Source organism: Epinephelus fuscoguttatus, linkage group LG20 (genome assembly GCF_011397635.1).
Source record: "Epinephelus fuscoguttatus linkage group LG20, E.fuscoguttatus.final_Chr_v1".
In the NCBI taxonomy this organism is placed as follows: Eukaryota; Metazoa; Chordata; class Actinopteri; order Perciformes; family Serranidae; genus Epinephelus; species Epinephelus fuscoguttatus.
The window spans coordinates 34,914,909-34,942,053 of record NC_064771.1 but is presented as its reverse complement, the minus strand read 5'-3'; the positions used below and the strand labels follow the sequence as shown (position 1 = coordinate 34,942,053).

The window sequence follows — 27,145 nt, the reverse complement described above, 5'->3', positions numbered from 1 at the left end:
CCTAGGCGAGATGCCTGGCAAGCTGCAGACCACTATTTAAGACCAACAAACATTTTATAGCGACTCGTTGCTGTGTTTCCAGTGGGGATAGTGACAAGAAAAGCTGCTGCTTTTTACAGAGTCATCACTGCATTTCCTGCTGCAGTAGTGCCATAATAAGTGAGTATTTTTTTAAGCCAAAATGTGATATTTTCACAGTAACCGAGTGGTTTTTGTGCATAATTCTAACCACATGTTAATCACAGCATTGCTGAATTGTAAAGTATAGCATATTACATAAAGTATAAATATATCCATGGTTTGCAGAAACATACATTTATTCTGGCGACTGAGTCAGCTGCAGAGGTTGATCAGGAACAGTGACTTTTAATTGCTTAAATCCAGCCGGGCTGCATCACAACGCAGATTACAGCTACCTGGCTTCCAGGTTCAGCACTCTATGGTGTTCTCTGCATATTTAATGAGCGTGTGCAGACAAGATAAGCTGACAAACTTTAATCCTCTGAGAGGGATTTCTCAAGGAGTCATCCCCAAATACCTGCAGGTTCTCACAACTAGTAATTTAGTTGCTTAGCCTGAGATCTGAAACCTGTAATGCTGCAAAGAGAGCACCTAAAGTGGATAATTCTGTTCTTATTATTTGCAATGTTTTAATTGCAGGGTCCACTGGCTATTGCATCCCCATTAGATCTGCAGTGGTACTTATAAGCTTCCCCAAAAGACCAAATACCCCTGGACATCCAATAAAAGAGCCAACGGTTCAAACAGTCTGAGTTTTTCATCTAACACACCTTGGTCTTATAAGTTGCTTTTCAAGTCAAAAGTAGTTGAGGCCTAAAGCCAGGATGGAACCAGTCATTGGTATGTAAATGCAGTACCCTCATAAGTGCACAAGAAAACACGATGGTGACTTCCTGACAGCAGGAAGAGCTTCTTTGTTTTCGGTATTTGGCTGAACCACATGGAAAATTTAGAAAAACACATGGTGCAAAAAAAAGCCATCCAGTTTACTGTTACACACATGCACAGTCCACAGTCCACACACTCCTGAATAACCTCAAGTGCATTTAATATTCCTTCCTCTGAGGGTGGCATTTCTCTGACGCTGTCATGGCTTTCAGTGAAACCAGCAGCCCAGAGTCAGAGACATTACATCAGTATTATATAACAGGCAAACAAAGCAAGAAACTGCCGCAAATGCAAATGTGACCGTCGCTTCTCAGTGAGGTCAGGACTGAAACACAACCAGCCGCCGCTCTTTAACTGCCACTCTGTGCAGCTTGTGCACAGCGAGGGAGAGCTGGAGGGTGACACACTCCCTCATTAGAGCTGGAGGTCAGGCTTCAAGGTGGGGGGGCCTCTCAGGCCCCACAGACCCCCCGAGGCCACAGCTGGAGTGAGGGAGCTCATGCTGGGATCCATTAGTTACCCAACCAGGCGAGACCAGACACACACACACACACACACACACAGTCAATCACACTCCATCTCTACACTCCAGCAGCAACCCAATCACCAGAAAGAATAGTGGCATGTTATGGATATGTGACATATGTTTCCAAAAAAACCCTGTGGTCTCAGTCCAAAGGCCAAAGGCCAGTGGAAAGGGAGCAATTGGATGCTCGTGTCGTGTCTGTTGTTGAAAGCAGACTCTATGGCTCAAGGTCGGTCGTACAGCCTTGGGGGTTTATTGAAAACACAGCTTACAACTGCAACAATGAGACAGCCTCACAGAACAGTTAAAGACATCATACCTTTCCAGAGCTTTCACTTATTTCACCTTATGAACATTCTACTCTCGTCACTCTGTTTCATCCAAGGTTGTTCAATCTAGGTAAACCTGTTCTTCTTCTAACTTGACCCTAACTGTCACATTTCTAGGCCTTTTCACCACCACACTGGAAAAAAACCCACTCTTGTTGGTCGTCGTTCTTGAACAGCGGTCTGCAGCTTTGTGGACGTGTCGGCTTGGTGTCACACCAGCCACCATCCCCATCCTGATGACAAAGTCCGCTCATATTCGATGCATTTCTGGTTTGCAGAGACGTACAATGGCAACATTTTCTTATGGCCAGCTGAGCTTCCATCAGAATATTGTGCCACTATGATACACACACTCTGTGTGTCCCTATCACATAGCAGTGTCCCTAACACTGCTATGTGGTCGGTCACCCCTACTCTGCCTCTGCTGAAGCCTTGCTAAGCTGAGCTAAGCTAAGCTAAGCTAAGCTAAGATAGCAGTTCGGCAGTACCTCAGTCCATAGGGACTTGGCGTGGAAACCGGAGGCTCGCTGGTTCAAGTCCATGTTCAGACCAAGTATGGAGCGTGGACTGGTAGCTGGTGAGGTGTCAGTTTGCCTCCTGGGCACTGCCGATGTGCCCTTGATCAAGGCGCTAAACCCCCAACTGCTCGGGGCGCCTGTCCAAGGGCGACCTCCTCGCTCTGACATCCCTCCATTTAATGCATGTATAGGTCTTGCTTGTGCATGTGTGTGTATTTCAGGCTTGTGTGAAAAAACTTGAATTTCCCCTCGGGGATAAATAAACTGTATCTTCTTCTTGAAATAGTCGGTAAAAAGACCATTTGAGGTCACGTGAGTGAAATGTGAGTCATTGTGCTGCTGGTGTGACATCAAATACATTTTTGTTTATAGCTTTTGTTTTTCTACATTCTGGACCTACAATCCAATCACCAGAAAAAATGTTGGCACCGGTAAATTTTTTCAAACCACAGACATGTTGAAACTTTATGTTTCTTCATGTTTCAGCAACACTGTGATTAACATGTGGCTCGGTTTAGGCAAAAGTAAAAGAAACCCTTTTGTTAGGAGAAATCCATGTTTGGTTTGAAATACCCGGTTTTGGGGGTAAAATTCTGACAAAAAAAGCGATGTCTTACGAGAAATCAGCTGGTTTTGTTGTTCATTGTTCTTGAGCAGTGGTCTGCAGCTTGGCAGGCATCTTGTTTAGGTGTCACACCATCACTTTACAAGTGTTAATATGATACATGTACAAATGTAACGTGTATGTGGTTTGCACAAACGTGCAATGCCAATATTTCCCTCTGGCGACTGGACTGGGACATACAGGATTCTTTAGGCATCAGCAGCTGAAACAGCTGAACTAAGTAGTCAAGCAAATGATGGTGTAACCATCTGCAGGAGGGTTCAGAAGAGAGTGTTAATATAATTTTTGATGTTGCCATGGTGAAAAAAAAATCTGTGTTGAAAATGGCAGAATAGAGCTAGTTGAGATAACTGTTAGCAGTTAGCAGCTACTTATTGTTACCTCTAAGCAGCCAGTGGACACAACCAACAGCTCATGGAGGCTGCATTGATTTACATTGTGAAGCGTTCAAGCTCTATTCAGTAAAAACAAGCACTGGGCAAATTATAACGTTCTCATGATGTGTTCACTGTAATCTTGTAAAATGTAGTTTTTGGTGAGAAACTTGAATGAATCAGCTGTTTGAAGGAGAAATGTGTTGATGTTTTCACAGCACTATAAAACAGATATTAGAGAGGGAATTATGATGTATCATGTACAGTAAAGAGGCTTTTTGATTATTTTCTTGAAGATGTCTTTCATGTGAAAAAAGGTCGAGGCCACCAAATGTCCTCGAACTGCCCCTGCCCTGCCTAATGTCCATTTCCTTCTTTTAAAATCAACACTATCAACCCAGCTGGACTGACGCATGTCAGACATAAAAGTGTTGCATTGTGCATTTAAAAACTAAAATGTAAACGCCAGGAACAGAAAGAAAAATGTCAGAACACCACATAATGCAACTCTTATTATGAAACAATCAGCTATGAACACCTCCAGTTTCTAATGTATCATTTCAGACTCTGAAGTCGTGTCGTGTGTTTGGTCAGTTATCATCGCTGTGGGCTTCTGTTATCTTCCTCTATATGTGTTTCTCAGTCACTTTCTCTCATTTCTTTCCTCACACACACACACACACACACACACACACACACACACACACACACACAGCCTTTTTTCTTGGAACAAGGATTTGCAGAATTTTGAAATTGCACGTAGTCCTGCTGAGAAAAGTGAAGCTAGCAGATGGACTGTTCTCACTCCTTCTGTGTGTGTGTGTGTGTGTATGTGCAAGTGTGTGTGTGTGTGTGTGTGTCCACGCAGTGGCTGATTTTGTGATTTCCGAGTGTTGTTCAGAAATAAACACGTCTTGCGTTTGCTTCATGTGTGTCCTGTTAGCGCTCCCTACATATGATGGCGTCGCAGGAGGACAGTGAGGCTGCCAAGATCACTGCTTCATGCATGTGTGTGTGTGTGTGTGTGTGCACTTGTGTGTGTGTGCGTGAGTGTTTGTAAAGGCCGACAAAACAATGAGAGAAACACAGAGGGAGCTCACACCTCCATCAGGGCTGCCCCTCTAAATGCTGCTCTAATGAGAGAAAATATTTAGACACTGTGGAAATACACATGGTAACAGTCATGCTGATCTTTGGAGAAAACTTAGAAGCTTATTCTGGTATACTGCGAGTCATTTGAAGGCAGGAGTAACTAAAACGAAGATTATATTGCCAAAAGTATGTGGACACCTGGACTTTTGTCTCCAAATGTGATTGTTGAACATGTCATTCCAACATCCTGGGCTTCATCTGAGATATCACCAACCTGTCATGAGTAACGCGTTTCAGTAATAATATTCATTTTTCCAGTAACAAGTAGTGTAACTAATTATTTTTGCTTTGCTATCACCTCACTGTTGACTTGAAATACAACATCATAACAGCATAATAATGATAATAATAATGATAATAATAATAATTTGCACTCTATCTAGCCTCAGCTACACTTACCAGCGATGCACAATTACCAATTTTTTGGGGGTGTAACGGAAAAGTAATATAACAACATTGTAACAAATTACTGTTGGCAGGGAGTAATAAGTAAAATAACTTTTGAAAAGAGTAACGAGTAATACATTACATTTTTCACTAACAAAGACCACACCAACAAGGTAAAGATTCTGAATGATTTATTGCGTATGATGGATTATGAATCTGGAGGAAAAGATGGGATGGGATAGGGATGACAGGGTAAAGATCAAGGGATATAGAGTGAGGACTGAGCCGGGGTTAGCTCAGAGACTAGCGGAGGTTAACTGGCCGTGCTTCCCTCCGGTCATGCTGCGGCTAATGCTCCGCTAGCCTCCCAGCTAGCTCTGGTTTGTTATTCAGGTTAAAGTGGGAAGAAGCAGCGGGTCTGTGGGGCAGCTGAGTGAAGTGGAGCCTGAGGAGGAAGCACCGGTTAGCCCCGGTTTCACTACAGGCAGATTCACTCGCTACAGGGGCGAGGAAATAAAACCTGAACAGCCAATCAGAGTGATCTCTCTCACCGACAAGCTCCGCCACCGATTCAACATCCTCAATCGGCCGAAAAGCCGCCGCTGCCAAAGTGCCGACGGTGTGGGACACACCGCAAAAACTAGGGCGACAGACGCTCACTGACGGCCCGACTTTGGTCGCCGGCTGACTGTCGACTTGGTGTGTCAGGACCTTAAGGGTTGAGGGATGAAGGCTGGGTTCCTGGGTAGCAGGTGAGCACGATGGTTGATGTGTTGGGTCGGTACGCAGGTAGTTATAAAACTACATTTTTAGAGTAACAAGCCCAACACTGGGTTCTAGCTAGCTATTTAGTGTGTCGTGGTGACATGTCAAGTGTGTGTGGGTGGACTGGGGGACGCTGGGGTCGCAGACAAAGCAAAAACAGGAAGAAACATAAATGATTTCAGTGGCGCTGCATTACTTGCACAGTGTTATCATGTGTGTATTCGTAAGTGCTATATCGTAGGCAACTGGACTTGCTTGCGCTTCTTGAAGACGTTTCGCCTCTCATCCAAGAAGCTTCTTCAGTTCTAAATGACTTGTACGAAGTTGCAGGCTATAAACCCTGTGTGGGTGGGAAGCCTTGCAGAGTCGTAGGGGTCACATGAGCTCTCAGTTTCAGAGTCGTTAAGGTCACACTGTGAGTCGTTGACCCACCTGGCCACCATGTGAGTCGTTAGGGTCAGGTGGGACCAGGGGTGGATGGGTGTGTGTGTGTCGTCTGGGGAGGGATCCCAAGACTGCATTGTAGGTGGGTGATAATAGTGTATGGTGTAGTTGCCGTTTAAAAAACAATCTGGGTCAAGTGAATAAAACTCCACTTTCCAGAATTGATCAGCTCACTTGGAACTATGACCGAGGTGATAACAAAAAAGTATCAGGTACTATCCACAACTTTTCTGATGGAAAAACCAACAAAGAGACAAATTGAGCCTCCAGGGCCCAAACCAGGACATGAAAAGTGTACAGAAGTATGTGGACAGCAGATATACTCACAGTGAGATATTAACAGTACTAATACTGTGAGCAGAACTGTTTCCGTCTCTGTGTCTTCAGTGGTGTGTTAGTGCTGACTCATGCTCCCTCAGCTGCGTGACAATATTCACGACTCATTTGTAAAGCCTTGTTATCTTTTACTACCTCTGAGGATCACTTTACTGTGGACGAGAGCAGCGCTGCAGAAGCTCTAGTGTTTGTTTCACTACCACAGGGTTAGAGTTACTGGTTGCCAGTGTGCCAACAGTACTGGGAGTGGTTGCTTCCCAGTCAAGGGGAGTTACAGTGTCTTAATTGTTGCGGGTGTCTGTTTCAGTTATGTAACTTCCACTCTGAGGGGTGGTTTTCCCTCCTGGCCTCAAACACTGACTGTGAAGTGGAGCTTTGTTGAAACCACGTGGACAGAGTCACTGGTTTCACTGGTTTCACTGGTTTCACCACCTTATACACAGTTACTGAGAGTTTAAAGTGATTAAAGATAACCAGGTAGAGTTAGAAATTGTTTGTTTGGTCCAGTGTCATTCTTTTAGAAAGTGCAAATATGAAATGGATGTGAAAAAACACTGGATAAGATACATTATTACTCTGTCACTATTTCAGTATGATACCTAAAATCAAGACAAAATTAGCACGTAAGATAAAATAAAGTAAAATAAAATAAAATAACAATGCCAAGTTAAAACAAATGAAATATGTGTTTCTGAACAATTTAAATAACTGTTTAAATTTTAATGTTATATTCTAATGGTATTTTAGTCTTCTATAGTTTTTCAGCCCAGCTGCTAGAGGGAAATGCTGGCATCATCTGCAAATCACAGATGTGTTACATACGTTTAATACTATTCATATCATTTCTAAACCTAAGCAGCATATGAGCTGATGGCTCAGCTATGACAGTGACAGCGAAGTGAACGCCTGCTAAGCTGCAGACCACTGTTCAAGACCAACAACCTGCAAGTCAGCGCTGTGTTTCAAGCAGCTTTATAGCCACCAAACATGCTCTCTGTGTTTCCTGCCAGGATAGTGCCATGAAAACCTGGTATTTTAAGCCAAAACATGATCTCGTCCACCACATGTTCAACACATAACACATACGTAGTAATTTACAATGCCAACATGCACCCTGGAAACATATTCTCATAGAACAGTTCGTACAGTATCCTAAGAATTTGCTCCCCAAGAATGACTTTACATCCTTAACATACAGTTTTGTAATTAACATAAAGTTAAGGAGGTTAAATTAAAGCAGTAAAAGTTACTGTGATTGGGATTAGGGAAAGAAACATGGTGAGGTCGTACCTTAAAATTACTCAAAGTTCACACGGATTCAAACACACAACTCCAGGGAAAAGTTCCACGCAATGGTTTGTTTCTTTGTGACCCATCCACCACCCCAACCTGCCTGTTTAGTAGTTAGTCAGCACATGTGGTTGCATTGCTTATCGCAGGAAAACATAATTGATTTATAATCAATAATTTGTGAGAACAGTCTGATTCTAGTGATCAGGTTGTGTTTTTAATGCTGCGTTCACACTACGAGTGACACATCAACAGGCTATAAGTCATTTTCAATGGAAGCCGTTGACATGAAGGTTCAAACTGACGCCCAACAAGTAATACCAGCTGCAGACGCAAGCCCGTGATGACGTTACTGTGTCACCGAGCACTTGAGTAACACTTCAACAGCGACTCTGTGAATATTTAGCTGGTCATGCCATTGCGTTGTTGCTCGTAGTGTTGACACAGCGTAAGGGCTCATTTATGCTGAATGTAGTCGGAGACAGAGACGGACAGAGCCTTCTATCTGTAATTTGCATTGATTGCGTATCTGTGCATGTTTTCTAAGAGCTTACGGATACACATGGAAACGGAGCTGTACCACTAGAGATCGTGGAGACAGTGTCGTGTAGTTCATTGTTGCGCAGACCAATGCTGACTCTGTTTGAAGGTACTTTAAATGTTGCTCCGCCCATCTGGTGGCACTTTTTTTTTTTATGTTATTACAATAACATTTCGGCTGGATGTCAACAGCTACAGTAACTGAAATAATAATGATGATAACAATAAGAAGACTAGGACGAGAATAATCCAGTGACATCTTGCACATCGTGAAAGACGACCACAGATGATTGGTCGTGGACCAATGTGTAGTCTGTCATGTCTGTCGGCCAAGTCACAGCAAGATTTTAACTCCACAATCACCTGATCTGACAGTGACTGTCAGAACAGACAAAAATATTGTGTAGTCTGAACTCGGCATTAGTAAACATTGATCAAAGGGGGATTAAAGGGCTTTTAGAAAGGTTCAGCAGGTACAGGATTTGACAAATTTATTAAACTGACTGACTGATAGTCATTTTGATAATTGTCATTTATGAAGCAGGAAAAAATCATTCTCTGCTTCTAGTTTCTCTCATTTCAGGACTTTTCTCTGTTTCATATCACAGTAAACTCACATTTAAAGGTATGAAAATCAGGTTCACATCACAGGAGCAACAGTAGTTAAACATATCACTGTTTCTGCTCTGGTTTCTCAGTGATGCATCTTTTTAAACTTCTGTAACCTTATCAAAGATAGAAGTATGCTGGGCGCTGACAGGCCTGCTGGGACTCGACTGCTGATCCAGTGAAAGAGCTTCATCACACTAACTCACGCTGACACCAAGAATTCAAAATCACCACTGCAGCACCTTGAAAGATGTATGAGGGTTAAGAAGCTTTGAGCGGGACCCTGAATGCACCACAGAGGCCCCGCTGATAACTCTGCTGAGTAATCTGTTCACTTGTTGAGCTGTGATGATGAATCTCTCTCCTCTTCCTCCTCCTCTTCCTCCTTCCTCTGCAACCTTTTGGCAGGAGGTAAAACTGGGAGCGGAGGAGAGTCGTGCTCTGAGGACTCGGATCCAGCTGGCCGAGGCGGCTCAGAAGCAGGCGAGGGGGATGGAGATGGACTACGAGGAGGTGATCCACCTGCTGGAGGCTGAGATCGCTGAGCTGAAGACTCAGAGGGTGGAGCAGCCGGCGTCGACCAACAAGGTGACCGACGTGACTGTTTGTCAGAACCAAAGCTGACTCAGTTTAGTCTTTGGGCCAATCCCAATTCTCTTCCCTTGACCTTACCCCTTGGTTTCAAGTGCACTCGCCAGATAGATTCCCCTCAATGACGAAGGGGTAGTGTTGAGGGGTAGGGAATTTTACCAACGAATTGGGACGCCACTTCATGCAAAGTAGTGTAACAGATGTGTTTACCTACGTCATGCGTATCGTCGACGTAGTCGGCTACATCGTGAATTAGCGATATTCAAGCATTCAAATTCTAACTCAACACGTCCAGATAACAGTGCATATGCAGAAACATAACACATATTTCGACATGTTTTGGAATTTTTGCATGCTTATTTGCGAAAATAGTACTTAAATTGTGCGATGGCTTTCTCATGGAGGTTGCCATGCTCCTGGAAAACTCGCCTGGCTGGATAGTTTGGCAATGCAACCTGGGAAGTTCAATCTTCCCCCCAGTTGAGATGAGTTCATAAGTGTGCATCGCATGGCCCTTCAAATTAAGTGGGGTTTTTAAGGGCTGAAAAGCACTTCCCAAAAGTGTGGGACATCCTAGCCCTTTGCAGGAATGTGCAAAAACAAGGGCTAGGGCCAATTTTGAGGGGAAGTGTGAGTATTGGGACGGACCCTTTGTCTTCAGTTTACATTCATATAATCCTTGATCAGAAGTTTTTATAAACTTGTAGGTTGTCGCTTAAGATGACACGTCCTTTTTTTTCTCTTCTTATTATTTTTGTTTGGCAAGCTCCCTCTTGTGGTCAAGAAAAAAAATGCAAGTTTGAAACAAATTTTGCAAAGTTTGGGGAAAAATACCTTCAATATGAATTAGTTCACATTTTCATCAGCTACTTTTATGTGTACATAGTAAATAAATACATAAATAAATAAATACAATTTTGAAGCTTGTAAAGGCGTGACGACAAGCTAGCTAAATGGTGCCTTCGCATTCCAAGTTGTTCACCTTGCACATGGGCCAAACAATTATTTTGCGTGATATTTGGACTACAAAAAGAATTCTAATATCATTAAAAACCGAAGACTCTGTCCAACTGAGTTTAAAACTTACAGTGTGTTTCAGGGTCAATGTGACTGAAAATGATAGAGCAAGTTACAGTTAATTGCAGGCCAGTAACTCTGATTCATGAGGCCATTTCATTGAAGCTTCTCAGCTAAGGTGGCATTTGTGTTTTGCTGACAGAGTTTCTGCACTCGGCCAACACCCTCCACCAACTCATGAGAAAGATCTCTTTCTTTTTAGCTGCTAAATGATCCACTGTCTTCAACTGAATCTACTGCTGCTGGAAACAACTGAGACTGAAACAGACTGTTGTTTATCCTATTTTTAATAAATGGTATAAATCTATGCTCTCTATTGCAAAGCCACTGAAGAGTATATCGTTGCAAAAAGATCTTTCTTTGTCCTTGTCTGACTCTGTCTCTCTGCCCTCCCTTCGTCTCTCCGCATTTTGCTTTCTTCCTCCGCCCTCAGCAGTGAATCTGGGTCAGTGTTTCTGCTCCGTCTTACTCAGTGACAGAGCTGCTTCCCTCTCTGACGTCGCCAATCTCTCCGACAGGTTATTTTTGTAAAAATCTGGGTAGCAACCTGCAGGTCAGCAGCGGCAGGCTCGCTGCTGATGGCGAGCAGATGAAGCCAAGCCGACGCCACAAGCCAAATCAGCTTTAACAGATCAGCAGAGAGAAAGATGCTCCTCTCCTCTGCTGCATTGTAAATATTGTGACACGGTGAAAACAAAGTGCTGACTCAGGCTTTTTCTGAGGAAATCTTCTGACAGTGTCAAAACAGTATGTGCATAATCACAAGACATGGTTTAGCAACAGTAATCCTCCAGCTCTGCACAAGATGTTATGTCAGGGTTTATTCAGGGTGCTGGAAGTAATAGTGTCCTGAGCAGAGAATGAATTCACGTTCCCTCCCTCTGTGTGTGTTGTAATCTGAGCTTCTCTGTGGTTTGTTGTGGTCAGCCGGTCCATCCATGTATGCATGTTAGTGCATGTGCGCCGATATCAGAACGGTGGTATTGCAGAGGTATCTCGCCCACCCTCCTGATCCCCCAGGGTGACTCTCAGCACGTTTACATGACATGAGAAAAAATGATTTATTGTGTTAGTCCGACTGAAATCGTACTAAATCGAATTTCTCAAAGTCGGACTAACACACCCAGATCATGTGACTGCTGCATGCATACAGTCAGTCGGACCCAAACTGACTGAGGCACTCTGAGCATGCTCCACAGTTTCTACCCTGTGCTATGACCTGGAAGTTAAGCATAAAGCACGTATGAAATGTACAGAGCTGTAAAGTTGTCCACCATGGTACCAGTTAGCTGCTAGCTAACCGTAGCTAACTTGTTTGTCTGTGACGTAATAGGTCAACAGGAAAAAGGTCCAATACTAACAAGCTGAAAGGGGGCATATCTCCACCTATCGTAGAGGAGTCGCACATACTTGGCTCAATAAATGGATTCCCCTTCTCTGCTTGTATACTGGGACAAGGACAGTAGGCCAGTTAAATGGCCTAATCGAGCTGTAACTGTAGCTCCACTTTAATGTGACTGGAAACATACTGACTGTTAGCTCTGTCAACACTGCTGGCTTTAACTACAGTATGTTTTTATCCATGGATGTATATAGAGAACTGGATACAGTAGTGGAGGCGGGGCCAAATTAATTCCTATGAAAGTTGCTCAGTGACACATGAAGCCAAAAACATCTGAGTCCCTGGGTACAAACTGCCCAGATCTTCCACAGTGTGGGGTCAGTAGCACAGGTGTACTAGAGGCTTTGACAACTGAGCAGCTAACTTTAAGTTTAGCACTCCGCTAACTTGAGTGAGGATAAAAAAATTTAATCCTTCTGCTCTTTGAGTCTTTCAAAATGTTATCAGGCCAAATGGATTAAACAAATCATTTCTCTGGGCATAAAACATACACCCGCTGATTTACACACGTCTCTTTCCCAGTGTAGGTCAATGGGAAAAAGGCTTTTTGGGCCTGATGGCATCAAGTGACGGACCTGGACGTTGTAATTACATGGTTTGGTCACTACATCAAACCGGCTTCCAATACTGGCAGACTTCCTGCTGAAAGTGAAACTTCAGCTCCAGCTGGCATCACTTCCCTTATGCTCCTTCATTCCATTTTAAATATGATTTTTCCTCTCTTCATGATGTGGACTCCTTTTGTAACGAGTTTACGACTGTCTGATATCAGGTGACCATGGCAGGTTCTCTGCCTTTCCTCCTGTGCCGTGTGCACAGAGTCAGTGGTGAGAGGCAGGCCGGAGGGAGGACAGGAGATCAGCTGTAGTGAGTGAGAGAACATACCATTAAATGTTTTGTTGAGGGTTTTGTACAGTTATGCCTAAAAAGGCGAACTGTTTCTTTTGTGCTATGCATTAATCTGCTCAACAGTCTCAGCAGTCTGTAAAATGTCTGGGAATAGCAAAAAATGCTCCTCACATCTTCCCTGAGTCCAAGCTGACGTCTACAGATGTCTGGTTTTGTTTGACCAACACCCCAAAACTTCCAAATGTTCATGTTACTATCATGACGTCATTACGAAGACCAGTGTTTCCCATTTTCATCCCAGGAAGAGACGGAGGAGCTGAAGAAGAGAATGGCCGTCCTGGAGTGTCAACTACGGAAAAGCGAAGCTGCCAAAAAGGGTTTTGAGATGTCAACGGGAAAACTGCTGAGTTTTGTGGAGGTAGACAGTTTAACTTTTATTCTGTATTTGTTCTGGTTGTCAAGAAATCTCATGTTCAGACTCAAACCAACCGTTACCGTATCTCCTAATGAGTGTAGTATCTACAGTCTGATAGATTTTCTTCTTCTGTGCCATAAAATCACATCAGTGAGCCACACTGGGTCACATGTTCCTTCATTAAGCCTGGTTCATGGTTGGGTGCCGGCTACTATTGAAGGGTGTCGCTTGAAATTAAAGAGCATTTCTAATTTATACTTTGGCGAAAGGTTTAGTTGTGTCCATGGTAACCAGAGACTGCTTGTGTTTTATTACACCACGTATCTATTTCTGTCACATCTAGACAATGTCTTTTGTCCTGGAAGGATGGCAGTCGATGAAATACAGTACAGGCCAAAAGTTTGGACACACCTTCTCATTCAATGCGTTTTCTTTATTTTCATGACTATTTACATTGTAGATTCTCACTGAAGGCATCAAAACTATGAATGAACACATGTGGAGTTATGTACTTAACAAAAAAAGCTGAAATAACTGAAAACATGTTTTATATTCTAGTTTCTTCAAAATAGCCACCCTTTGCTCAGATTACTGCTTTGCACACTCTTGGCATTCTCTCCATGAGCTTCAAGAGGTAGTCACCTGAAATGGTTTTCCAACAGTCTTGAAAGAGTTCCCAGATGTGTTTAGCACTTGTTGGCCCCTTTGCCTTCACTCTGCGGTCCAGCTCACCCCAAACCATCTCCATTGGGTTCAGGTCCGGTGACTGTGGAGGCCAGGTCATCTGCCGCAGCACTCCATCACTCTCCTTCTTGGTCAAATAGCCCTTACACAGCCTGGAGGTGTGTTTGGGGTCATTGTCCTGTTGAAAAATAAATGATCGTCAACTAAACGCAAACCGGATGGGATGGCATGTCGCTGCAGGATGCTGTGGTAGCCATGCTGGTTCAGTGTGCCTTCAATTTTGAATAAATCCCCAACAGTGTCACCAGCAAAACACCCCACACCATCACACCTCCTCCTCCATGCTTCACAGTGGGAACCAGGCATGTGGAATCTATCCGCTCACCTTTTCTGCGTCTCACAAAGACACGGCGGTTGGAACCAAAGATCTCAAATTTGGACTCATCAGACCAAAGCACAGATTTCCACTGGTCTAATGTCCATTCCTTGTGTTTCTTGGCCCAAACAAATCTCTTCTGCTTGTTGCCTCTCCTTAGCAGTGGTTTCCTAGCAGCTATTTGACCATGAAGGCCTGATTCGCGCAGTCTCCTCTTAACAGTTGTTCTCGAGATGGCTCTGCTGCTAGAACTCTGTGTGACATTCATCTGGTCTCTGATCTGAGCTGCTGTTAACTTGCGATTTCTGAGGTTGGTGACTCGGATGAACTTATCCTCAGAAGCAGAGGTGACTCTTGGTCTTCCTTCCTGGGTCGGTCCTCATGTGTGCCAGTTTCGTTGTAGCACTTGATGGTTTTTGCGACTCCACTTGGGGACACATTTAAAGTTTTTGCAATTTTCCGGGCTGACTGACCTTCATTTCTTAAAGTAATGATGGCCACTCATTTTTCTTTAGTTAGCTGATTGGTTCTTGCCATAATATGAATTTTAACAGTTGTCCAATAGGGCTGTCGGCTGTGTATTAACCTGACTTCTGCACAACACAACCGATGGTCCCAACCCCATTGATAAAGCAAGAAATTCCACTAATTAACCCTGATAAGGCACACCTGTGAAGTGGAAACCATTTCAGGTGACTACCTCTTGAAGCTCATGGAGAGAATGCCAAGAGTGTGCAAAGCAGTAATCTGAGCAAAGGGTGGCTATTTTGAAGAAACTAGAATATAAAACATGTTTTCAGTTATTTCAGCTTTTTTGTTAAGTACATAACTCCACATGTGTTCATTCATAGTTTTGATGCCTTCAGTGAGAATCTACAATGTAAATAGTCATGAAAATAAAGAAAACGCATTGAATGAGAAGGTGTGTCCAAACTTTTGGCCTGTACTGTATTTGTGTTTACACTTGATAGAAAAGAAACTGCAAATGACTGTTTAGCTTTGGTTGAAGAGATATTACTCCATTAAACTATAATCTGACTCCAGTAGGATTATAGTTTATGTAATGACCTCTGGTGCGTTTGAAAAGAGCAGAGAAAAGAAACAATAAAAGATCTCCAGTCAAATCTTTTGTTTGTTTTTTTGTTTATCTGCAGAACGTTCAAGAGTTCCTGCTTGAAAGCCACGGACCAACAAAGAGCTACAGGTAGTGTGTGTGTGTGTGTGTGTGTGTGTGTGTGTGTGATTGTCTGACCCACCGTTGGAGTCACATAATGAGAGATCCTGCAGAGAGCGGAGCCCATTAGCCCACTTTAAACACACACACACACACACACACACACTCAGTGGTCCAGCTCGACCCACTTCAGACAGGTAGAACACTCCTGTTAATGGTCGCCCGCAGAGTGCAGCGGTGTTATGAAACATCTTGACCTGCCGTGACAGTGTGAGGTCACAGCTAACACCACAGAAGAAGAAGAACAGCTGTCTGTACATCCTCCTATACATTGCTTTCTTTCTCTCTGTCTTTCTTTCTTTAACTTCCCTCCTTCCCTGCATAATTCAATTTCTCATCTCATGTAGGTGTTTTTTTTACCTGCTACACAGACTCCGTCTCCACAGTGTGTGGTTGCTGCCAGCCTCACTCTGTGTGTGTGTGTGTGTGTGTGTGTGTGTGTGTGTGTGTGTGTGTGTATGTGTTGAGTTTTACCAAGTGATAATGCAGGTAGTTCTGCAGAGTTTGGAAGTGTGGACTATATTAACTGGTGCTGAATTAATGAACTGGATCCCTTTAACAACAGGATGCATCGGTTTGACTGATTTATTTTCATGTGAAATGTGAAAACACAACATGTTGCTCCGCTGCTTCACGTTGCCTCGGGTACAATGACATGTTCATTGTCATTATTTTTAAACAAACTGCTATCATGTTTTACACGGAGCTGCACGTAGACAAAAAAACCCCAAACAAACAAAATAGAGCAGCCATGTAAAATGATGTTGAGCTGTGTGGTGCCCTCACAGGCGAGCCGTGCTTCTGTGGTCTGTGGGGCAGCTTCAGTTAATTATCACAGAAGCACCCTTTTTTGTTTCCTCTCAGTCTTTCTTTGCTTCTTTGTTTCCTTCTTTCTTTCTTTCTTTCTTTCTTTCTTTCTTTCTTTCTTTCTTTCTTTCTTCTTTAATTTCCCTCCTTCCCTCTAATCTGTCATTTCTTATATATTTCCTGTCATTCCATCTAAGCATCCTCATAGAATGGTTCGTGTGATATCCTACAAATTAGCACCCAACGAATAACATCACATCCTTAACTCGATTCTGATTGGCTGCAGGGTGTCCGTTAAAAACTGATAATGGACACCTGCTAAGTATTTCCTCTGAAACTGTTTGTTTGCTGTGATAAATCAATGTGCCGGCTACATAATCGTATCAGTATCTGTAATCTGATTACAGTTGATGTACAACACAGAGTAATGTTAGTCCTTCAGTGTGGGAGACTGGACGGAGACTGTAACACACCTTGCAGGTACGACTCCGCCCCTCTGAACTTAAACAATCATCTGCTGTTGAACTCACTACTTCAGGCTGCTGCCGACAGTAACGTCACACATGGCGTATCGTTTACTCATGATAATCTTGTCATATATTGATTTAGGGATAGTGACATGGCTGATAGCTAACAAGGCTTGTCGTCAAACATCCTGTCAAATTATATTTACTGTTTGTCAACCGTACACAGTGTTATTGACTTTGAATCTTGCTAGCATAATGTTAGCTTTCTGGCTAATAGCTGGGCCAAAGGGCACCCTGAGCTGGGCAGAATATCTCCCGTTGCTAGGTCGTATCTAAGGTCCTTCCTATTTACTGGAGGAGTGAAGAACCATATGGGGCGCCAATGATTGTTCCAGGTATTAGATAAACCCTCAGGTGTTACCAGGTGTGCAATATCACCGACATGGAGGCATGCGTGTCAGACAGTTCACATCCCTACATCGGGCGTCTGTCTGTGCTTCCCTCCTTTCCTTTGTCCTTCTTCAATTACTTGAACCTTTTCCTTCAACCCTGTGCCTCCTTACCTTCTCACTCTGTCATGTCTCCTTGTAGTACCCTTTCCTACTTTTCCTTCTTCCTTGTCATCTGTCCTGATTTCCTTCCTTATACCTTTCATTTTTCTTTAGGTTTTCCTCCTGTCCTTCCTTGTTTTTTACATACTACATACTTCTTCTGCCTCTTCTCTTGTTTCTTTCTCTCTGTCCCTTCAACCATATCTTCCTGTCTTTCTTCCTATGCTTCCTTCCTTATTCTCTCCTTTTCCATTTAGGCCTTTTCCCATCTTTTCTTTCCTTCTCTCCAACCTCCATTTCTGCGACTTTTTCTCTTTCCTCCTTTTCAGTCGTTCTTTAATTTTCCTTCTGTTGCTTCTTCCCATCCTTCTTGCTTTCTTCCTTAGTCCGTCCATTCTTTACTATAAGTTTTTCTTTTCTTTCTTACTTTCACCTTCCTTACCTTCTGCTTGTCCTTGATTTTTTTATTTCTTCCTTTTCTTTCTTGTATTGTTATAATATCCTTCCATCCCTCTGTCCTTATACATTTACATTTACATCTGTCTTTGCAGTTTTCTTGTGTCGTTCTTTCTGCTTGTTTCATTTCTTAAAATTCCTTCTTTCTTCCTCCCTTCCTTAATTCCTTTCTTTCTTTATTTTTTTCTAAGAATCTTTCCTCTTAACCTTCCATCCTAACTCTGACTTCCTCTTCAGTTATATTGTTGAAGCAGGATTTATACCTGTAATGTATTTTTCCACTGTATGTAAAACAACTCTGTGATGTCTCCTCGTCTGTACTGAGTTCTGATCCGGCACTTAGTGAACCATAACATGGCATTATCAGCACCTTCTGCTCGGTTGTGTAAGTCACATCCTGTAAATCAGGTCAATCTGTCATGTTATTAAGTCACCCAGCTATGACACCTCCTGTGGGGTTTCCTTTTATTTCAGTCCAGGTCAGTGGGACACCTGCACTCGTGTTTTGTAACCACGGGACCCCCTGCTCGTGTTTTTCTTTTTATTCACCTGTCCATCCTTTTCTAGGCCACTCGTAAGAGCAAATGTAGGTTGTCCAGTGGTTTGATTCATCGAGGGCAGCAGGCGTCACTCCTTTTTGTTGGCATTGAATGTCTCTGTGTTGCCCGCTCACTCCCAGTTAATGACGCTGAATATCACTCTCATTAAAGCCATTAGTCACCCTGAGTTCAGCGCTGTTACAAAGAAAGAGGTGTGCAGGAAAGGAAACATCCTTCAGGAGAGAGGGTGCAGAAATTAAGTCTTCATTTCCAGAAATAAATAATAAAGCATAAAATCCTGAGGTTGATCCTGTCTGTGTTTTACAGCGACCTCAGTGTTTACTGATGGGAGTGTGAACCGACTAACAGCTGCAACCATGGCGACGTGGTCACTTCAGCAGCTTTAGAAAGTGTTTTTAGCTCCCTCCATCAGTCAAACACCTGGAGGTGTGAGTTTACTCATCAGGCTGTGACCAACCCACATCAACAAGCAGCTTCATGAGTGTTATTTAAAGCTTTTAGTCGCTCCTCCAAACCACTAAACCAACACGAGAGGCTCTCATGGACAGAACAGGTGGCAACTGTTTTTTTTTTTTAAACTGTCTGTTTCTGTTTGTTCTTGGCAGCTCAACACACAAAAATATTTATTTCAGCAGGCGATAGATTTGGTTTTGGTAATAGTGGTTTACTTGCTTAAGAATTTGAAATAATAATACAGCACTGGGCATTTCATACAAACAAACAAACAAATAAACAGACGTTGTTGGCATTGCATGTTTCTGCAAACCATGAATGTCATATCAACATTTTTAAAGTGACGTATAAGAGGACCATGGAGGGGAAGGTAGATGGTGTGACACCAAGCTGCAGACCACTGTTAAACAGCAACACACAACAAAACTGTTTTATAGCGAGTCATTGCTGTGTTTCCGGCCACATTTAGCCCCCAGACGTGGGTGTTTTTTTGGCGACTCTTCACTGTTTTTCAATGGAACCTGTTGGATTGAAGTATTTCCAGAAAATACACAAGCTGGCATGTTGCTGAGAGTGTGTGTGTACTGTCGGCCTATGCCTATGAGTGAGCAATCCCAGGAAATACACAGAGCCAGTCACCTGATAAAAAAGTTGGCATTGTAGATTTCTGCGAAGCATGGATACGTTATATTTCATATGGATCATATCATCGTTTCTTTTACCAGACAACTGTTGGAGACCAACAAACAACAAAACCAGTTGCTGCCTTTCCAGCAGCTTTTTAGACACCAGTGTGTGTGTTTTTATTGACCCCTCTGATGTCTTCACACTGGCGTCCTGTATCTCAAAGAATCTATTTCAAAATACTAGTGATACTAGTTTTAAATGCACTACGTGGTTTATGTTCAGATACATTTCTGACCTGCTACACTACAAACCATCCAGACCTCTCAGATCTTCAGGGACAGGTCTGTTTTGTGTCCCTAAAGTCAACCCTAAACACGGGGAAGAAGCGTTTCGTTTTTTGGCCTCAGATATCTGTAAAAAACTCCCAAACCACTGCAGGTCTGCTACAACAACACATTCCCACTTTGACCTCGTCACATGTCCACGTTTGGTCATGGATTTTCCACGTCTACATATGACGTCCAAGGTACCCTGGGTGTGTTGGTTGTTGACGTTCTGGGACATCGTGTCAACTTTAGCCTGTTACATGCATTGTCTGTTTTCAAAATACACTTCTGTTTTCACAGGAAATGTACAGTTTGCATACAGTCTCTTTCAAAATAAAAGCACTACGTCGGTATAGCACTGTGAATTGCCTTTTTTATTTTAAGACAAAACATGATCTTGTCCTAAAAGTGTTCTTTGTTCCTAAACCTCACCACGTGTTGTTGAATTCAGCATCTGAGCTACATAATAACGTACAAATGTTGTTTGAAGAAATGGACATTGCCAACATTTAGACAGAGCCCAAACTAAACGGACAGTCGTTAGCCTTAGGGACTTAGGCTCTTTATTTGGAAGAACCTCCATAGTCATCATGTAGGACCACCGACTCCACCATGATGGCTCCACCTGTGGCTGTTTGCTGTCAAAGTTGTTTTTCACTGCTAATTAATCCTTGTCTTATTTTGCAGCTCTGGAGACGTTAAAGTTGGATCGTCATCATCATCAAGCCTCCCCCCTCGCTACAAGAAGAGTCCCTGGACGGCGGCCACACTCGCCCAGGAGGCAAAAGAGCTCACAAGGACTGTCAGAGCCATCCTGGAGGTCGACTGTAAGTGATCTCTGCTCGCCTCCACGCATGCAGGTCTGCATGTCCTCCTCCTCCTCTCTGTTTCTGTGCTGCCCTGCATGCGACTCCCACCGGATGAAGCTGAAACCAAAGTGATCCTGCCAACCTGCTGCTGTGAGTTAACTGTCCTCCCCGTTTCAGTGCTGACCTTCTGACCTTCTAGAGGATCCAACTGTCAGCAAGGCTCTGAGACGTCTGCAGGACATCAACAGCCAACCTGAGCTGAACCTGAACTCTCTTCCCTGACAACTCCTCATCTCCTCAGTACCTGCTAGCAATGGACTCATGTCTTAACTCTGCATGAAACACTCTTCTGTTTGCACATTTATCACAAGACAGTTTCTGAATAGTCAATACCCACCAAACAGTGGTTTTATTCCAGTCTTTTAACCTGATTAATTTGGAAAAGGAATGATTACATGTATTTAATTTGCTTTCTTAAAGGATGTTCGTCACTCAAACTGACGTTTTGTCTGAAACAATGATTAGTTTATCTTTGGAGAGACTTGAAATAAGTTTCAACAGGTTAAAACACTGGAAGGAGATCATTGTAAAGTTGATGGACTCCATGAACGTTTAAAAATGTTTGCCTATTGGTCACTTTATTAATTACAGGATGACAGTGTTGGCACCAAAACTGTCTGGCCTGCCTGCTAAATTTTCAGGATACGTGATGTTAAAAAATTTGTGCTGTTGACCAAAAGCTAACTCAACAGTTCTGACCTTTGAGGAAACTAAGAGACTAAGCCATCCACAATGGAGGAAGGTATCGTAGCCACTGTGACATCACTCTCTAGTTTGTGGATTCCCCAATGAAGCCTCAAGTTTGGCAGTTTGGCTGTCGCCATCTTGAATGTTTGGAGCTAAAGGTGACCATATTTGGACGAGAAAGTGGAGATAACCCTAATGCTAGCTGCTAGCCTGGTTAGCACAGAGCACTTACAGTTGTAGTTAACTGCAATAATTCCAATGCAAATCTTTAGGGAAACAGGTTTAAAACAGTTAAAACTAAATAATTTTACAAGAAAAACTGAATATCTGACTCCTGTTGGACATTTTAAAGGGATAGTGCACCCAAAAATGACTCACCCATATGCTGATGGAGGCTCTGGTGATGTTTGAGAGTCCTCACAACACTTGCAGAGATCCAAGGGGAGAGTGGGTATGAATTTTCTTTTTTGGGTGCACTATCCCTTTAACATGGAGGTCTATGTTTGTTTGTTTTTTTTAGAAAAGAAAAAACTTAGACAAAAAGAAGAAAAAGAACAAGACAAAACATAAGCTATATATATACACAAATAAATAACATTACATACATTTAGCACATGCAGATGTAGTGATGTAATACTTATACCATTAGAGAAGATAACATCTTTGCTATGTGCAGTTGAGAAAAGCAAATCAAAACTAACACAATGACAAATAAACAATAAAAACAAGATAATGCGATGAGAACAAAGATAAAAATAATAACAAATAGCACACAAGATGGAGGTCTATGTTGACGGACCATAGATATATTATACCTAGATACTGGATACCAAGATGGCTACCGAGTTGCTCGCCTTGCGTATACTGTACACCAAAAACAGAAACTTTGTCAGATGGAGGGTAAAGTGAGCAATGGGCAAACCGTTGGTGTAGTCCTTGCAGTGTACCCCAACCTCTGTGTCTGTAGCATCAATAATACCTTCATGTAACAAGCAATATAAAGCAATATGAAACTGTACCGTCACAACATCATATGGTTGCCATTTACTGTAGCTAACAATCCATACCAGAGCAAGTTAACACAACTTACTGTAGCTTTCTGTCTCACTACTCTCTGTTATCCAGTCAGTGTTTAGCTTTGTGTTTGAGAGGCTGAACGCTCGTGTCTGTGCCGTAGATTAGCCAACAAATCAAAACATCATCAAATAATATGAGAGGAGGAATTCCCGAAACCCTCACTCACCTCCAAACACAAGGTCAGGAAGGATGAAGGCAGAGGGTAAAGGAGCCATGATATTCATGTAGGAATGTGGCCATCGTGGTCTGACACCAGCAGGGGTTGAAGGACAGTTCCAGCCTGATGGGACGCTTTAGACGCTTTCATCATGTGTGGAGTTATTTGCTGTTTGTCCACCATCTTTTTCTGAGTAAATATTGTGGAACAAGCTATCTACATATCATGACTTCTTCTTTGTAAAGAGAAGCTCTAACTGTGTCAAATATTGGTACGATTTATGGATTATTTCAAAGTGTAGCAGCCGGAAGAGTCTTTGTTCAGATCAGCTGGGCTGTGACTGATTTAATGGAATAAAACACATGGTTTGTTTGAGAGGCAAAGACGTATAAACGCACCACTTTAAGTCTGAAGAGTGTTTTGCGTTGATTTTATCACCATTTCATCACAAGTTGATTATGAATTATCATCCCTGCACTTTTGTGAGAGAACAAAGCCAGAAGACAAACAATAATTGTAGTGTGAAACATCATTTTGTCAGTTGTTTCATTAAAAACGTTTCTGTTCAGCTGACTCAGAGCGTAGATGTCAAAATGTCCTTGAACTCACCAACAGAAAATGTTTTCTCATGTGAAAGTCACTTGGAAACATGTTGACAGACGGATGCTGTTTCAAAGCATCAAAGATAACTGGGAACAGCATGTTTCTGAAAACTATCCACAGCAAAGAGACATCATGAACTGGCTAAATTGTTGATTCTTAGTCTTTTTTTTAATGTTAAGGACCTCTAAAATTTATACACATGAGGTCATGGACCCCTGTTTGATAAGATTTCACTCCAGAGACCTCCACCTAAAAAAGATTTTAGTTGTTAAGAAAGATAAAGACCAGAGTTCTCAACTACAGTTCTCCGGCAACTCCCCCTCCGCCATTACGTCCTCATTACGTCTATGATAGGCGTAGGCGTTGGCATGGTAACGTTAGATACACGGAAGAGGAGAGCAAGTGTAACGTTACAACCAAGACAGTCAAACGCAACCACAGAGTTTTAAAACTCAACTGGAGTCAGTGATGACTGATGAGTTTTAGAATAAGGTTACAGTGCTAACGCTAGATAGTAGCGTTAACGTTACGCGCGTAAGTGGAAACGCACAAGGAAGATAACGTTAATGTTTCAGAGGCTTCGCTACAGTAGGCTAACATTAGCTATTAGCAACTGGATGCCATGTTGTCATATGTTATATGTTATATTAGAAGCAAACTAAAAATACCTGTCCAGCAGAAACTCTGCGACCATCTCGTGCCTTTTTAGCTCAGGATGAAGCTGCATCAGTCTTCGCCATCGCTCAAAGGCAGAGCCGATGTTGACTTGAGTTTTGACTCTTGTAGCATCGAGTTCTCTCTTAGTGTTAGCTTTTTCTGCTTTATTCTTTCTTTTGCCAACTGATTTCCATTTTGGTCCAAAAGCAATGATTGGTCGGAGTTTTCTCAGAACCATATGAGAATGGTATAATTATGAGTTTTTATCTCTGGTGGAATTCACTTACATTTTAGTGTGTCATCAGCTTATTAATAGCATTTTAACCTAAACAAAGAAAAGTGTAAAATTTCCAGAAAGGTAAGTGTCGCTTTAACACCTGAGTGAAACCTCTGATCATAATATTCACTCTTAAACTCTTTCCCATTTTTCTGGGGACCCTTTGGAACTCCCCCAAGGACCCCTTGGGCTCCCCGGACCTCTGGTTGAGAGCCACTTGGCTAAATAATATTAAATCTCCAGAGTGGTCTTTCCTCTTTTGTTATGCATTGAAGACAGTACATAAACACAGCCATCAGTTATTTCTTGTGGGCCTCGGAGAGTGAAGGGTTTCCAGGAAATATACAGATCCGGTGGTGAGGTGATGGGGCCAGCTGGTAGTTTACAGGATATGGGAATTTTAAGCGTTTCCGGTATACACAGCTGATGAGTAGCCAAAAGGAACTGGGAAGTAAAGCAAACGTTGAAGAAGAGTACACTTGCAAGATAAATGTGACACTTTCTAATGTCACAATGGAGGGACAACTACGCAGGTTGATTTTAGCGCTGCTCATCGTGGACTATATTGCTGTCATTGTTCATTTTAGTCAAACCATACAGTTTGAAAACGAGGCGCGGCTCCAACTAGAAAACAATGTTTTGATGCATTGGATGTGCTGAATGTGCATATTAAGGCAGTACAGGAGGAGGTGCACATTAATAATCCTCCAGGACTGTAACATGCTCATGTTTAACCCAAACAATGTGTCATGTGACTGCAGTTGCTTCACATCCAGGTCGGAACACCTTCTCACCACAAAGCAACAGCGCCAGAGTTCGTTTGTGAGTGAGACCTTCTCAAAGAGGTGTCAGTTAGTTTGTTTTGGTGCGCACCTGAGTGTGATTGCTGTGTTCACACCTGCCCAAACGAACTGCACTGAGGGGGCAGACAAACTTGAGTTCAATTGAACCAAACCAAACAGGGCAGGTGTGAAAGCACCCTTAGCAAAAAACATCATGGTTTGGCTCTACATTCAAACAGGAAGGTTTGTTGAACCCATCCACGCCCCCTCATACCTGCCGTATAGAGATTTCCCAGCTACTTCTGTTATGTTGTTACCGGCAGCGTTTCAAACTGACTCTATCCAGTGACGTATACTGCCATGACAGGTGCCGTCACCTGTTCGTGTATCATACTGTCGCGTCACGTATGATACTGTCACAGAAGGTGGCTTGTGGCATCAGGTGTCACTGACAAAGCTGAGGTATTTGACCATTTCTGTATGAGAGCAGGATGGAAATACACTTAATATTATGCAATCTTCTCTCCTAGAAGTTACGTTTGTATGTCACAAAACGTAAACTTTCCTAATTACATTGCTGTGGCAACGCACTCGCTGCCCATGGATAATGTTAACAAGTTTCACACAAGCTTCGCAAGGAGGAGGAAGGTGGGCATGCAAAGTTCAATATCTTGATACCAGATCTTTGGGGTCGTCTCCAGACTCCTGTCTTAGGGTTATGCAACAAAAGCACTTTGGTTAAGGTTAGGGAAAGATTATGATTTTGGTTAAATGTTAATAAAAAATTTAATTAAAATCTTTGTGCTCCTGATGGAACACAGTGACTGATACTGACCACAGACACTCTCATACATCCGTTCATTTGTTCCAGTAAGAGATCACTGATTATATATATTTCTGAATTCATATTGATGTTGAAGGTCTTCCAACACAGTTTGTATTCAGCAGGCAGGATGTGGGTTTTTGACACAGTCACCTAATTTCCCTCCATCAGTGGGAGGACGTGGGCGCAGTTACATAATTAACAGCCGTGATTCAGGATCACAGGCCGCGAGTGGAGACGTCCGCTATCATTCACAATGTCCTGTTAGAGGTAATGAAGAGGGAGCAACCCAAGTTACAAAGAAAGTAGGTCAGTCTGAGCCAGCTCGCTCAGTTTGTGCACGTCTGCCATGTGTGTGTGTCTGCGTGTGTGTGTGTACAATCACCTATAGCTCATCACAGTCCCCGTTGCCTGGATACGTGCTTCGCTTTTAAATCGTAAAGCTTGTAACTGCAGGAACCTTTGTCTTCATTCACTGCCAGTTAATATGATCAGCAGAACATCCACCTACACACACACACACACACACACACACTCCTTGCCCGACAGATTGCATTATAAGCCATCAGACGGAGCGGTTTCAGTCACATCCAGCTCATTCTCTCTCGTTCTTTGCAGGCAGCAGTTCGGACACCGTTTCCATGGAGACCATGTCCCCTATGAACTCACACTCATATGCGACTACAATGCTTACTTACCAAAATATAATCATTTTTAGGTTATGATGAATGTTTGTCTGGGTTTTTTTTTTTTTTTTTTTGCTTCATCAAACACATTTGCCGCCAACGTGTTTCCAGCTGATTAATGTTACACAATAAAAAGCCTTTTTTATTACGAATGACTCATCGCTCATAACATTTAGAAATAAGTGGATAAAACCTGCAGATTCTGACCTTTAAAGGTTCTTTACTCCGAGCAGAAACACTTCTTTGCTCCTTTCATCTGTGTGTAAGATCTAAAGAAAACTGATTAATGTTGGAGTTCACGTCTGCAGAGCTTCAACCACAATGATAGAAGTAGAATCAGAGATGGCTCAGTGATATCACTGTTAATCCTCCTACAGACTGAGAGATTTTAGCAATCTTACAAGTTTAGTGCAGCTACACTGTGCGACATGGATTTAATAAACTTGGGTACAACATCAAGTATGATGTCTGCAGACTGTACGATGACAGTGCCTACTGAATCACAGGCTACGGTGTACGATAGTTGCCCAGACTGGGTGAGCAAGGATGCTGCACGGGTTATTACTTCAACTGTGAAGCACAACACAAAGGGTTGCATTAATAGAATTAGTAAAATTATCAGAATTAAGCAAAACTATTGAAATTTCCCAAAAAATATCAGAAAAATGTTGGAAAATATGTTAATAAATGTCCCAAAAATATTATTAAAATGTTTGAAAAAATGTTGAAAAACACTACTGAAATTTCCAGAAAAAAAAAAAAAATAGTCCAAGAAATATTATTAAAATGTTGAACATGAATAACCAGGTTCCTCATGTTCTTTGTTGACTTCACATCCCAACATGGAA

The 27,145-nt window shown here is 42.5% G+C and overlaps 1 protein-coding gene across 2 annotated transcripts in view; it reads left to right on the top strand.

The window, feature by feature from the left end:
- Positions 1–27,145, top strand: part of stxbp4 (syntaxin binding protein 4) — a 79,425-nt gene that overhangs the window by 36,533 nt on the left and 15,747 nt on the right. The window contains exons 18-22 of one of the 2 annotated variants that reach the window (XM_049563270.1): positions 9,213–9,392; positions 13,025–13,141; positions 15,353–15,402; positions 20,367–20,506; positions 20,666–22,964. In XM_049563270.1, coding sequence (XP_049419227.1) covers positions 9,213–9,392; positions 13,025–13,141; positions 15,353–15,402; positions 20,367–20,506; positions 20,666–20,679 — 501 coding nt within the window. In that variant the 3' untranslated portion in view covers positions 20,680–22,964. Of the gene's footprint in view, positions 1–9,212; positions 9,393–13,024; positions 13,142–15,352; positions 15,403–20,366; positions 20,507–20,665; positions 22,965–27,145 lie in introns of those variants that run through there. The other variant, XM_049563269.1, reaches the window with a different exon arrangement.